Genomic DNA, 13,645 nt, shown 5'->3' with positions numbered 1-13,645 from the left:
GCCACTCTGGGCGGCTTCCAACAGAACACTAAAATGCAATAATCTATTAAGCATTAAAAGCCTCCCTAAACAGGGCTGCCTTCAGATGTCTTCTAAACGTCTGGTAGTTGTTTTTCTCTTTGACATCTGGTGGGAGGGCGTTCCACAGGGCAGGTGCCACTACCGAGAAGACTCTCTGCTTAGTTACCTGTAACCAAGGCAGCCCTCTTGCTTTTAACCCCTCTGATTAAGAGATAAAATAGAAAATGTGAGACCAATATGTATACTAAACACAACTGGGAAGAAGTAAAAGGAATTCGAAATATACTATTTATCCAGAGTCTAATAATGTTCAGTTCCCTACTGATGCTCTTTTTAAGATGCCAAAGCAGCCATAGCTTATGGTAGCCCTGTAAGCTGCACTTGAAACACAAGTCCTAAATAAATTAGGGCAGAAGAGAAAAAAAAACCCTTTAAAAATCCTTAAGAACATATGCTTTTGCTGGAACAGTCCAGTGGCCCATCTAGTTCAGCATCCTGTTCTCAGTTGACAAGCAAATGCCTACAGAAAGCTCACAAGCAGGACCTGAACTCAACAGCACTCTCCCCTCCTTACAAAACAGAATTCAAGCAAGACTAACAGACAAACCGCAACCATGCTACTTTGCTCAACCCCCACATTCTAATTTTACTTTTTAATGTAGTAAAATCACCAGTTTTTCATCATGTGAATCATCACATTCATCATGTGTCATGAAACCGAAATGGTAAAAATGTCACATGATGAATGTTGCTTGACTTTGACCTCAATGTAGCAAGAGTTGGTGTGTATCATGAAACTGTAATTCCATGTCCAGCCATCATTGCAAAACATCCCTTCTTTAGACAAATACTTGGATTCATTTTATAAAATCTACAGGCTCTGATAGAGTGCTCACTGTATATTTTAAATGTGCTTGGGTATAACACTAAATGCTGACATTGGACGTTTTATGTAATCTGATTATACTTTTTTTTTGTAAACTGCCTTGAGCAGAATGCTTCTGGCAAGTCTTTAAATAGATGCAAAGCACACTTTAAATACAGATGCAGAAGGTACAACAAACACAAGGAAGCCTCGTAATGTGCATAAGAAGTTGATATAAGACTGATATAGCAGGTAGCCCAGAAAACAGATTTCAAAAAATGCCACTAACAGATTCTTAGGGTTGCCTTTTTGGGTTGTTCTGTCAACTAAGCAGCAGCATTACTTCAACACATTAGAAACTTGAGCTAGTACAGAATTTGGCAGCCAGGTTGCTCACCGGGGCAAGATGGTTTGAGCACTGCACTGGCTGCCAATTAGTTTCCAGGCCCAGTTCAATGTGCTGGTTTTGACCTATAAAGCCTTAAAACTGCTCAGGACCGCAATACCTCAAGGACCACCTCTCCCCATATGAACTAACCCGGATGCCACAATGATCATCCGAGGTCCTACTATGTGCACCTTCTCCGTGAGAGATCCAGAGGGCAGCAGGATGAGAACAGAAGAAGAAGAAGATGATGATTTTGGATTTGATATCCCGCTTTTCACTACCCGAAGGAGTCTCAAAGTGGCTAACATTCTCTTTTCCCTTCCTCTGTGCTGGCCCCAAGGGTTTGTCCGTGAAGCGAGGTCCAAGTCCAGTCCTGGGTCTAGGGGTCCAAAGGAGGTCAGTCCGGCGGGGAGCGAGGCAGAGAGCAGGTCCAGGTCCAAGGCAGGTTCAGGCACAAGGTTGCAGGTTGAGCATACGCTTGCAACTAAGTTGCTCACGCAACTTGGGCTGGGTCTGGCTGGCTTTTATCTGGCCCTATGCTTAGGGCAGCCCCGATCCTCCGGAGACTCGCCTCTCCTCCGGGCCTGGAGGCAAGCACTCCTCCTGTAGGCACTTAGCTCCCTTCGCCTCTCTGTCCTGAGCCTCTGCAGCTCAGGAGAGGCTGGTGGGTTACTGGACCCAGGGGCTGCCTCAGCTTCCTCTGAAGAGGCTGGGAGTGGAGCACCTGCAGGCAATGGGTCCTCCCTCCCATCAAGAGCCAGAGCAGACTCCGCTGATGCCTGCACCTGGGGATCCAGCACAGGTGGGGATCCTTCAGGCTCAAGCCCTGGCCCTGGCTCAGCTGGTTCTGGAGGCGGGGAATCCTGTGCAGGCTGGGATCCCTCAGGTTCAGCATCAAAGTCTGACTCCCAGGCCATCACATCCTCCCCCACAACACTCTGTGAGATGAGTGGGGCTGAGAGACTTCAGAGAAGTGTGACTAGCCCAAGGTCACCCAGCAGCTGCATGTGGAGGAGTGGAGACGCGAACCCGGTTCCCCAGATAACAAGTCTACCGCTCTTAACCACTACACCACACTGGCTCACAACAGGCCTTTTTTGTGGTGGCTCCCTGCTTGTGGAATGCTCTCCCCAGGGAGGCCTTGCTTGGCACATTAATTACATATCTTCGGGCATCAGGTGAAAATGTTTCTCTATAACCAGGCCTTTAAGTCAAGGAGTGTGGAGTTGCTGTAAAAGCACAGTGTTGAAGCCTCTTCCGATAACACAAAAATCCCTCCACCTGGCAATTTACATACTTTTCCCTACACAGATGTACTTTCTGTAAAATAATGTATAATGTATAAAGTAGTCCTTTGTGTCACCCTGACATTTTGGAAATATGACAACAGCAAGAAAGCAGTATTTGCAAACATGCTATGACTTAAATCATTTAAAGACAAGACTAGGCTAGAAGACAATTTTAAAAAAATACGCTAAGGAAACTTAAAATAGAGCAAGTCTAAAAACATGCTTGAGAGGAGTCCTGCTTTCCACTGAGCAAGTCATGTTTAACATTGCTGCCATCTAGGGGAATTTGGCAAAACTTTCACATTTTGCAAATTTAAAATCATGCACTCTGTGGGTTCTGATATTAAGGACTAAACTACTGGTCTTAAACTGGTAGGTTAGGACCCACTATCGATTTGCAGCCTCACTTAAGGCAGGTCACAGCAGCAGCGCTAAAACCATACAAATATGGTAAAAAAAAATACATTTTTGGTCTAAAGGTGGGGTTCAACTCTGAAAAGTTGAAAACGAATTGGCTGAATGACACAAACCACCACGAGAGCTGCAAACTGGAACAGAGGAGCAGCACTATGTGCATAAAATGTAATATATTTGATGTGACAGGAACTTATACTTCTCTGCCACAGTATCGCTACTCTAATCCTGTTAAGAATTCATGACTTTTGGCTAAACAATTTACCAACTTAAATGTGTCATAATTTTGTATTATCATGATTTATGCTAGTCTCAGGTAACCAAATTCATTTAAGCAGAAAGAGTATACATATATTGGCCCAAAGTACTTTTGGATTAATCCAATTACAATGATTTCTTAAAAGTGAATTTTTTTATAGTATTGTGTATCATGCTCTAAAAGCATTATAACAGATTTGCTAAACCATCAGGAACATTGCAGAAGCAACATCAAAATAGTTTACACTTCACCCCCATAAATATTTTAGAATTAAATACATTTTTACAAATTGGATAAACTTCTGACTATTGTTGAACGCGCAAATCTGACTACTGTAGTCTGCATTCCACGTTCATTAGACTATTCAAATTCTAGACAAGTTGTCTGAACAAATGTTACAACATCCCTCATTCTTGAGGGGTCTTCAGATTGTCTAACTCCATTATAGAACGATTCAGATATAAAATTAAAATACCAATTAAAACCAGTTACTGTATTTTAGACTGAGGAAGTTTTAAGACCGTGCTTTCTAAACGGTTTGATTCAAAGAGTTTATTTTAATAATGAGAATAATCAGTTTAGAAGCCTCATACAACACTGAATTAACCTATTCCTCTGTTCTCTTTACCAATCTGGACCAATCAGCTCTATGAAGTATTGACTGTATCCATTTTTAATGTATTTCTGCACATTAATAGGCAATCTTTTCAGTATAAATACTAAAGCAGATGTTTCCATATATTTCCATTTGATCTGTTGTAGCATTAGATAAAAGTTAAACGAAGTCCAGTCCAGAAACAGTTTTGACAGTTCTCATTTGTTTCTCCAACTTTCAGTTCAGATGCCAATAATCCCCTTCATCTACATTCATCTTAATACATTGCATATGTACCAGCCACACTCATTTCTTCTTCTTTCCTTTACCTTTTTTACTTCCCTCTCCTTGCTGTAGGCTTTGGTCACTGCTTCCCATTTTCTGTGTCCTTGTTTTTAGTTTAGGAATTGTTTCTGCTGCATATAGCATCACTGCCTTACCTAAGGTGGGGGGGGGGGGAAACAGAGGTAAAGGAAAAATGAGAGAAGAGGCAACAAAAAAGCCCTTCCATTTTTCATCACTGCTGCTGCATTTACAAGGTAACTGGAAGTTACACAGGAAACCACCCAAAACTAGTCACATGAAGCAGCAGTGGGGAGCCTTTTTCAGTCCAAGAGTCACAACCCCTCATAACTAACCTTCCGGGGGCTGTAATGGCAAGAGTGGGCATGGCCAAGCAAAACATGGGTGGGTTGCACAAACATTCCTTCGCTACAAAAAAGAAGAACCTATCTCAAGTAACACAGTTGGGTTTGACTCCGAAAGAGCCCTCTGTGACTGGAAGGGGCCCTCCCATTCACAAAGAGAACTGGGATCCTGCTGGAGTAAGGTAGCAGAACAGTAACTTAGGGTATGTCTACTGTATTTAGATTTATGCTTACAGAAGTATTTGAAAATGATCAAGAGCTCTAGCTGGCCCAAGACATTTTGGCACCTGAGGCAAACAACAAAATAGATCCCCCCACCTCTCCACCAGGGAAGAAGGGTTGAGGGAAGATCTACATCAGGAACAAGGGGGCAGGGAAAAAATACCTACATCAGGAACTGTTGCCCCTGACGATCCTGCCGTCTGAGGCGGTTGCCTCACATTCATTTCATGGGTGGGCCGGCCCTGGGTCTAGCATTTGCATTGATAGATTTAAAAAAAAAATACTGTGCAGATGAAAATACACTACGCCCAAATCAAGTCAGAGATGGGGAAGGGGCCTCTTGTACTGAAAGGTGTCAGTAGTTGAGTATATGTATAGTTTTTACTAGGAAAAGAGTGCTCCCTAGGGAGCAGAGTGTGGTCACATATGGCTATAAGATTGCAGTACTACCTCTAGCAGCCCCTTTTTGTAAGGAAGGTTTTTGCAGGACTTCCCACCCCTGCATGTACACACACACACACACACACACACACACACACCTCTTCTGGGTAGCTAAACTTAGGTGTCTTTAGTTTAAAAAGTATAATTTAAGAAAGCTAATCTCACTCACGTGTTGGAAACTGAGGCTGACATGGTTTGCCATCTTCTGTCTTCAGCTGAATGCGCACTCTTCCTCTATATTGTGCATCACGGTTCCACTCCCTGGGATACATTTTGTTTTTCTAGCATTTGGGGAAAAGGTTACTATTTTATAACCAGGCTTACTTAAAAATACATACAGTGGTACCTCTGATTACGAATGGGATCCGTTCCAGAGCCCCGTTCATAACCCGTAATGTCCATATCATGAAGTGCCGCATCTGCGCAAAGCAATTCAGCACTTCTGCGCATGACGGCATTTGATGCGTCTGCGCATGCACGAACCGCCAAACCCGGAAGTAACGCATTCTGTTACTTCCGGGTTGCTGCGGTGCGTAACCCGAACGTACGCATCCCACAGCGTAGGTAACACGAGGTATGACTGTACATACTATGACTGCAATATGAAGTCCACTTACTATTGAGTAAGACCCACACTAAACTCTGAGTAAAGATGCTTGAGACTGAACAATTAGTTTGCATGAGTTTTTCATACATTATTTTAATAAACCTTGCACAAGTTCCATAAGGTAGGCCGTTATTCCCATAGCTCAAAGCTTACTCTTAAGGTGCTTTCCAATCTAAGCACCTGTGATTACCATAAAAAATATGAACACTTATTTTGTAGTACACATATTTTTACTATTTGTAAAAACAAGCAACTAATAAATATAATAAAAACAGAAATAAAACTAAAGTGGACAGACGTGTATACCTATGGTATATTCTCCAATTACATTGAGAACTAAACATTATTATTATATTACCTCCAAAAGCACATTAAGTCCAACTGCTGCACATACATCTTGAATTTCTGTAGACGTTGGATTTTCAACTGCCTAGAAGAGTCAGACATTTTTAGTTACTATAAGATACAGCTAAAATTGTTGATTACTCCAAGAAATAAAGCTTTTCTTGTGTATAAACTTTAAAAAATGTTCAATGAACAGTTCAGTAAGTATTACTTTGCACCAACATGAGATATTAAAGTACTGTGGCAAGAACCAAATGTTCTGAGCTGGTGAAACACAACTATTAAGAATACAGGGTTGGGGGGGGGGGAGGCTGACATAGACCTTTCAGTCTCTGGTAAAATTGTGGCTAAAAAGGAAGCTACTAGAGCAGAGGTATCTTTGCCCCGATCTGCCAGGAGAAACCTCATTTGATTTCTTCTCGGAATTGTGGGCTGGAGAAGCAACATTTTACTCAGTATCAGTTGGCAAGGTCTGCTATGTAAAGGGCAATCTAAGAGAACATGGTCCAATGAATCTGGTACTTCTTGGTTGCAGGCACACAAATGGGCTTCATATGGAGTGTGTGAGAATCTGCCTTTAGTCACTGCAGAAGGGAAAGCATTTAATCTCGTGAGAATAAAGGCTCTTCAATGGGAAGGGAATAGTAAATCCTTTAGGTATTTGGCACAGGTAATTTTAAAAATGTACACAATCATTAATTCCCTCCTCCATCTTTCTACAAATTATTTTTATGCATGATATATATATAACTAAATTTATAGTTTCTTTGCCAGCCAGTTTTATTAATGTTACCAATTCTTTTACCCAACATTATTACTGCTGTATTATGTTTTTAGGCTCAACACCCCAATACTATATATCCAATGGAAGTGTCTTTTACACATATTTAAATAAATAAATGTGACCTGCTCCTCCCCAATCCATAATTACTTTCTCAAGCGGTATTCTTCTTCCTTCTGCTATTGTCTTCTTGTTATTTATATAGGCAGGATATATGCAGATGAACCTAAGCCAAGAGAAAAGCAACACAAGTTGAAAGCTGCTGGTGTATGTTTAGAATATTTAGTACCCCACCCCAAGACTCAGGCTGAGACTCAACTTGAAAGTTGCCGCCTTGAGCCAACCAAAGTGGAGTTACAGCTGCCAATGGCATGATCAACTTTTTAAAGAAAATACACTTTCCCCCTCACTTAACTGCAAATATGAAGCATGGAGCTATACTTAAGTAATTAAGAACAAAATTAAATCAGCTAAAAATGTATCCCTTGTTTAACGAGGCAGTAGACACATTATATTTGATACAGCAAATAACAATCAATTATCCAAATGCTTAGCCTTATTAGCAAAACAGCACCATCCACATACAAGAGGGTGGTATTGGCAGGATTAGGGGAACCTAAATTATTAATTCATTAATTCAATTTGTATACCACCATATCCCTGCAGGTCTCAGGGCGGTTCACAGGATAAAAGGTTTACAGAAGTATTTAAAAAAATGGGGGAAACTTCAAACCAACCTATTTAGGACTGAGCTTGCTCAATGGCCACTGTGGTGGGCCCTGAAAATAAGGGAATGTGGACGGAAGAGAGAATCCTAGACAAGGGCCAGGTGAACACTCTGAACAAGAACTGTACCGCAACAATATTTACCATGTATTCCACTTATATTGTTTTAAATGTTCATAAAACTTGCCAGTGTGAACCATCATCTTAAAGGGGCCCATCTCTAACACAAGATGAATACATCTTTCAAGACACTGACGGTCACTTGGGAGGCTGGGATCTAAAGTGAACTGCAGCAAATTAACAGCATAAAAACAACCATAGAAATACATGTCTTAAAATGATGATGATGATGATGATAAGTGGGAAGGATCTCCATATGCATGTTTGTGTTAAAGGCAGGCCACAGATGGTCGAATACCGTGGTTCCCAACATGAGGCACACACCCCACAGGGGAGCAACTTGATTTTAGAGATGCTTAGGTGGGGCACGGCCCCCAAAAATGGTCTAATAGATTAAAATGAATTTTAAACCAGGTCGCAGCTGTAGTTCCGCTCGGCTATCAGCAGACAGTTATCCCGTGGTTCTAATTACTTATAAATACGCTTTTATCCGAGGGCTGCCACAGCCGTCGAGTAGCAGGCGCGGCGACACCGCCAAGAGAATAACGGCCAACCACCTTCCCCCCTCGGGGTCCCCAACCCAGAGCCGGCAGAAATGGCAAGGAGCCGCCACAGAAAGAACCATAAGCAGCGGGGGGACAGGACCGCCACGGCCACCCCACGTTACCGAGACTTGTCGTTGGGCAAAGAGGGCGCAGCCCAAGCCATGGTGTCCGCGCCGGCAGACCGGGCTGGGCCTTCAAAGCACAGCTCAGCGGAAGCTTGGCCGAGCCGCAATGGGGGACGGGAAACTGGGGGAGGGAAGAGACACGACCGGACATCCCGCCCTCACACCGCTGACGTTGCCCTTCACTAATGGGCCACGGGGCTATCATTCAAAAGCAAAACAAGCGAGAGAGAAAGAGTGAGAGAGAGCGTCCCGGCTTTGGGGACGAACCAATGGGAGGTCAGTGGTTCTGAGTATCGCGAGAATTGTAGTGGGAAAAGGTTACCGCATCGCGAGAACTGAAGTTGCAGCGCGCACCATAGACCTAAGAAAAATAGCATATCGACACCGCTTCCTTTATTTTTTTTCCCCCTCGGTGGGCGGGAGTGGAAAACAAAGCGGACCAATCAGAATGTTGGCGTAGCGGCGGGTGGCTAGATAGAGGCACAGTACAGTATAGAAGAAGTCAAGATAGTTGAAAGCAGCGTCGTGACTCCATAAGCCCCACTGAGTTGAATGGGGCTTACTCTTGGGGAGATGGGCATGGGAGTGGCCGAGGGGACGCAGGGAGCGGCAGCTGCCCCCCTCCCCCCACCAAAAAAACCAAGTAAATCAATACAAAATACTTAACTGAGGTTCTGAGCACACACATACACACACACACCCAACATAAATCCTGGCTACGCATATGTAAGTGGGCGCAGAATTGCCGCATCCTAAGAGTGGGGGGGGGGGGGGCGCTGCCACTCAGGGATGTTATTTGAGAGGCAAAACCACGAGGTCTTTGGAGGAGAAGTCGCGGGCTGCACCGAAATTTCTCTTTTATTATAAAAATAAAATTATTAAATAATAAAAGAGAGGCTCGGGAAGGGAAGGTGTCACAAAGAGAACCTCCCTCGGAGCGAGGGCTGCATCCAGACACAGGCAGCTCTCCGGGGAGAGGATTGGCGAGTGGGCGGGGACGGCAGGTTTCAAGTCTGCTTTCCGAAAGGTTTTCCCATCACCAGGGGTGCCAACTAGAATATTATTTTTTTTGGGGGGGAGGTAAGCCCCGCCCTACATAATCGATCACAAGACTCAGCACATACACACTATTTGAATGGCAATGCCCATCAACTTAGGGGGGCAGCTCCCTCAATTTGGGGGGGGGGGGGCCGAAGGGACCTCATCCCCTAGGAGTTGGTTTCTATGCCCATCACCTATTCTACGCTATTTTAAATTGTTTTATTTATTTATTAATGGATAAGTTGCAGGGTGGCTTGGAGGGCGCACAACATGTTTTCAGCATCACCACGAGTTACTTGCAAGAGAAGTCGGGTTTTTGTTTTAAAGATAGGGCCACAAAAAGAACCTTTTGCCACCACAGTATTGTAGGGAGGGCTACAGGAGTAGTTAGTAATATAAAGTTAATTAATTTGGGACACCATTAAAAAAATGGCATCACAGAATTAGAGGAGTGGTTAATGTGTGTGTGTGTGTGTGTGTGTGTGTGTGTGTAAACACATTTGGGGGAGCCAAAACTTGTTGGTGGGATGTGGGCTAGGTACCCCTTTTTATGGCATGTAAGAAACCACCCTTGGCTGAGGAAACTATTTCTTATAATCTTTGCATGTTCTCTAGGGGTTGTATCTGGGACCCTCCCAGAACAGACTGGGGGGTGAGATGGAAGAGGAAGTTTCATTGCACAGGTGCAAGAAGTGTGCATGCACACGAAAGCTCATACCAAGAACAAACTTAGTTGGTCTCTAAGGTGCTACCAAGAACAAACTTAGTTGATCTCTAAGGTGCTACCAAGAACAAACTTAGTTGGTCTCTAAGGTGCTACTGGAAGGAATTTTTTTATTTTTTATTTTGTTTTGCTGGGTGGTTGGCATTAGAAAAGGATGATGATGTTGGTTGGTAGGGTGGGGGATAAGCAGTATTGCAGAGCATCAGATAACCATCAGATATAGCATCATTCCCATCTGATCCAATGTGACTTGTGAACTTGGTTTGGTTAGCATTTGGCTGGCAATCAAGGCCCCCCCCCAAAAAAAATACTGTTTATTGTCCAGAATGGGCATGGGAATGTGTATTCTGGAGACATTTTATAGCTTGTTGCATCAATCCTATTTATCCATGTATAGCTTCTGAATTTGATTGTTTTAAACAGGCACCAGGTAAAAACATTACTCTTCTCCCAGGCCTTTGGCTACTCAAACAATCTTTTGCCTTTTAAATTGTGTATAGGCAGGTATTATTTTGTTTGTTACTATGTTGTGTATTTTTCTGTTTCTATATTACAAATCACCTTGTTATCCTTGGTTAACAAAGAAAACAAACAAATAAATAGCTTGGAAATTGGTGTTCTGAGCCATTCCATTCTAGATGGTAGAAATGGATAAATATATACAGTAATAATTTGATGGTTTCAGGTCTAAAATATTGTTCACAAGTGTTTAACACATTCCACTATTTTTGGGTGTAAGTTTTATTTATAAAAGGGGCCTCTCTGGCCTGTTTTACAACATGCCATAAAATAATATCTACCGGTAATGGAAAACTTTTGCAGATGAGCTCTTTAGTGCTCTTACAGTGTCATCCTATGTATTTTTTACTCAGTCATAAATCTAATCTGTTCAATGGAACTTTGTCTTGAGTAACTGTGCATACCGTATGATTTCAGCCTCAAGGATCTCCCCCAGGGAACCGAGCAAACCTAATTTGCATTCATAGCAAGGCTTCATGTATGAATTTCACTTCTCTGCCCGTGCTTTATGTCAATGCAGCAATAGTGTCTTTGTCATCAAATATTAATAGAACTACTTCAAAGGAATGTCACTAGACACACCTGCGTAAACTGTAATTGCTGCTTAAGATGCTAACAGATAATGCTGACACTGGGGAAACGAGGGATACGCCCCACTGTTTCATGCTGCTGCAATCTGCTGTGGCTTTGGTTCTATATAAAGGTTCAGCTATGCTGAGAATGTAACATTAACATTTGGCTGTATGTTACAGTTGTCAGTCAGGCCAATTGTCAGCGAAACCTTAGACAAATTTACATTTTTTAAAATACATGTCAGGGCAGGAAACAGAACATCAAAGGCTGCATTTAAAGCTTACATAAACAGAGAAGATACATCAGTTTGCTTTAAAATTCCAAATGCATATCCCAGAAGAGACTGCATATGCTTGACTCTCTGTTCTGCGTTGCAATGCACTTTTTGCAAATAATACTTAGACCTCACTCTCAAACTCTGTTAAATATACAGAGTCTTGTGACACCCTTAAGACTTGGCACATTTATAGCGTGCTAGCCTTTAAAGGTGCTACGAGACTCTATTAACTGTGTTTTCCCGGTCAGCTGCAAGTTTTATTGCAATCTTTTCTTAAATTTGAGTGCCATGTTTTTATAGATGTTTTATTAAATGTAATTATTCAACGTGCACAAAATATTACAACTCATAGAAAGAGGAGGAAGAGAAGAAGAAGAAGAAGAAGAAGAAGAAGAAGAAGAAGAAGAAGAAGAAGAAGAAGAAGAAGAAGAAGAAGAAGAAGAAGAAGAAACAACACATTTCATTTCCCTGGCTACAATCCAAAACCACAAAAGGGTCACCCTTTCTCCTTTCTTTATTCCTTCCCATACATTTTTTCCCTGGCGTGGTTCTCTTTTACGACTCTCCATAATATCCAGTCATTTAGAGCAATGCCTGTTGTGCCTTTGCACACCATCCAAGCTATTCTTTTAAATTCAATAGTAAAAACAAATCTTCCACCTTTCTCATTGATTTTGTCAGAACAAATATTTTTCCAAGTAAATTTACACAGCCCCCCCATATTTCTGAAAGCTATTCTTTTACAGATGCACATTTACTTTTCCAGTTCCTTAGGACTGAATTTTTGCAGCAGGGAGATTGTTATACCCATGTAGGCTTCCCAGATGATTAGATCCTGATAATACAGTACAGTCATACCTTGGAAGTCAAACGGAATCTGTTCCGGAAGTCTGTTTGACTTCCAAAACCTTCGGAAACCAAAGTGCAGAACCTGCGTTGGACATTTGGGTTCCAAAAGAACGCTATAAAACTGTAACACTCACTTCCGGGTTTCGATCGTTCGGGAGCCTTTTTGTTCGGGAGCAAAGGCATTTGAGATCCAAGGTACAACTGTACAGCAGTCTTCCTACTGCAAAGGTTCAGCAGAGCACAGTCATAGAGGAGCCACACGCCATATTAGTCCTGCTTCTCGCTCTCCCTGAATGCTTATACCCGACTGAATGTGGCCTTGAATTGTGATGATAGTACCTCTTGCTTACCTGATGTGGAGAGGGGTGCAGTATCTTCTGCAAGGCTATTATGTAGCCTACTGTACAAAAGTAGCTCTCATCTGTTGTGCCACTCACTTTGCCTCTGGCCCTGCCAACTGCTGGCATGCAGAACCTAGAAAGTTGCTCATGAGATAATCCAAGCCTCGGGCTGAAAAAGGTTTCCCACCCCTGTGAGGATCCTCTGGGACCCCCCATGGGGTGTATCAGCAACTCCCCCCAGAGCAGAAATACATTCCACATGTGCAACTGAAATCTCTAGATCAAAGTCCCCACCTGCTACTTTTATGAATGCATTTTCTACTTACTGCCCTCTAGTTTCTTCAATGCTTTCATTCCAGTATATGTACTTTGTTACATACTCATTTCTTTATACTTGATTTTGCTCTGCCTTTGTTGATTTGTTTATACAGTGCCATAGATGTACATGATACATGTTACTCTAAACATGTGGAGAGGAAACAACCAGAAAGAGTGTAGGTATTGTGTGGTCTGAGCAACGCTGAGAGGTGAATGACCGTGGTTGCAACAAAATTATGGAGAGAGGCAGGAAGACTGAAGCGAGACAATAGTAATCAAGGCAGGAAAAGACTAAGATATGAATTAACATTTTGACTGAGGAGACAAGACAGGAACTTCTGGTCCTGTGTGACTGCACATCACTGTTACAAACACTTACGCTGGAGACTCACCAAGATGTACAACACATTTTAAAATGCAAGGAAAGATTTAATTATCAGGGGAAATGCAAAAGGCCGATAAGCCATGCAAATAGCAGGTCTATCAAGTGTAGTTTTCCAAATATTTTGCTCCTTTTAAGGCAACCTGGATTCAAGCAGTACAAGCCCTGTCTAACAACATGTGAATGTTTTGATATCCAAATAGAAACACATTAACTGTGCACTGCAAGTCT

General features: G+C 42.4%; 1 protein-coding gene across 1 annotated transcript; it reads right to left on the bottom strand.

The window, feature by feature from the left end:
* Positions 1-3,744: 3,744 nt before the first annotated feature.
* Positions 3,745-8,532, bottom strand: SRP19 (signal recognition particle 19). Its single transcript, XM_033164376.1, has 5 exons — positions 8,388-8,532; positions 7,025-7,100; positions 6,107-6,178; positions 5,311-5,422; positions 3,745-4,271 (listed from the first exon to the last, which is right to left on the bottom strand). Exons 1-5 carry the CDS (start codon positions 8,426-8,428, stop codon positions 4,138-4,140), a joined length of 435 nt encoding a protein of 144 aa, XP_033020267.1. The 5' UTR covers positions 8,429-8,532; the 3' UTR covers positions 3,745-4,137.
* Between the last annotated feature and the right edge of the window lie 5,113 nt (positions 8,533-13,645).

This window comes from Lacerta agilis, chromosome 11 (genome assembly GCF_009819535.1).
Source record: "Lacerta agilis isolate rLacAgi1 chromosome 11, rLacAgi1.pri, whole genome shotgun sequence".
Taxonomy (NCBI): Eukaryota; Metazoa; Chordata; class Lepidosauria; order Squamata; family Lacertidae; genus Lacerta; species Lacerta agilis.
The sequence above is the reverse complement of the archived record's forward strand: the minus strand, read 5'-3'. Positions and strand labels throughout refer to the sequence as shown.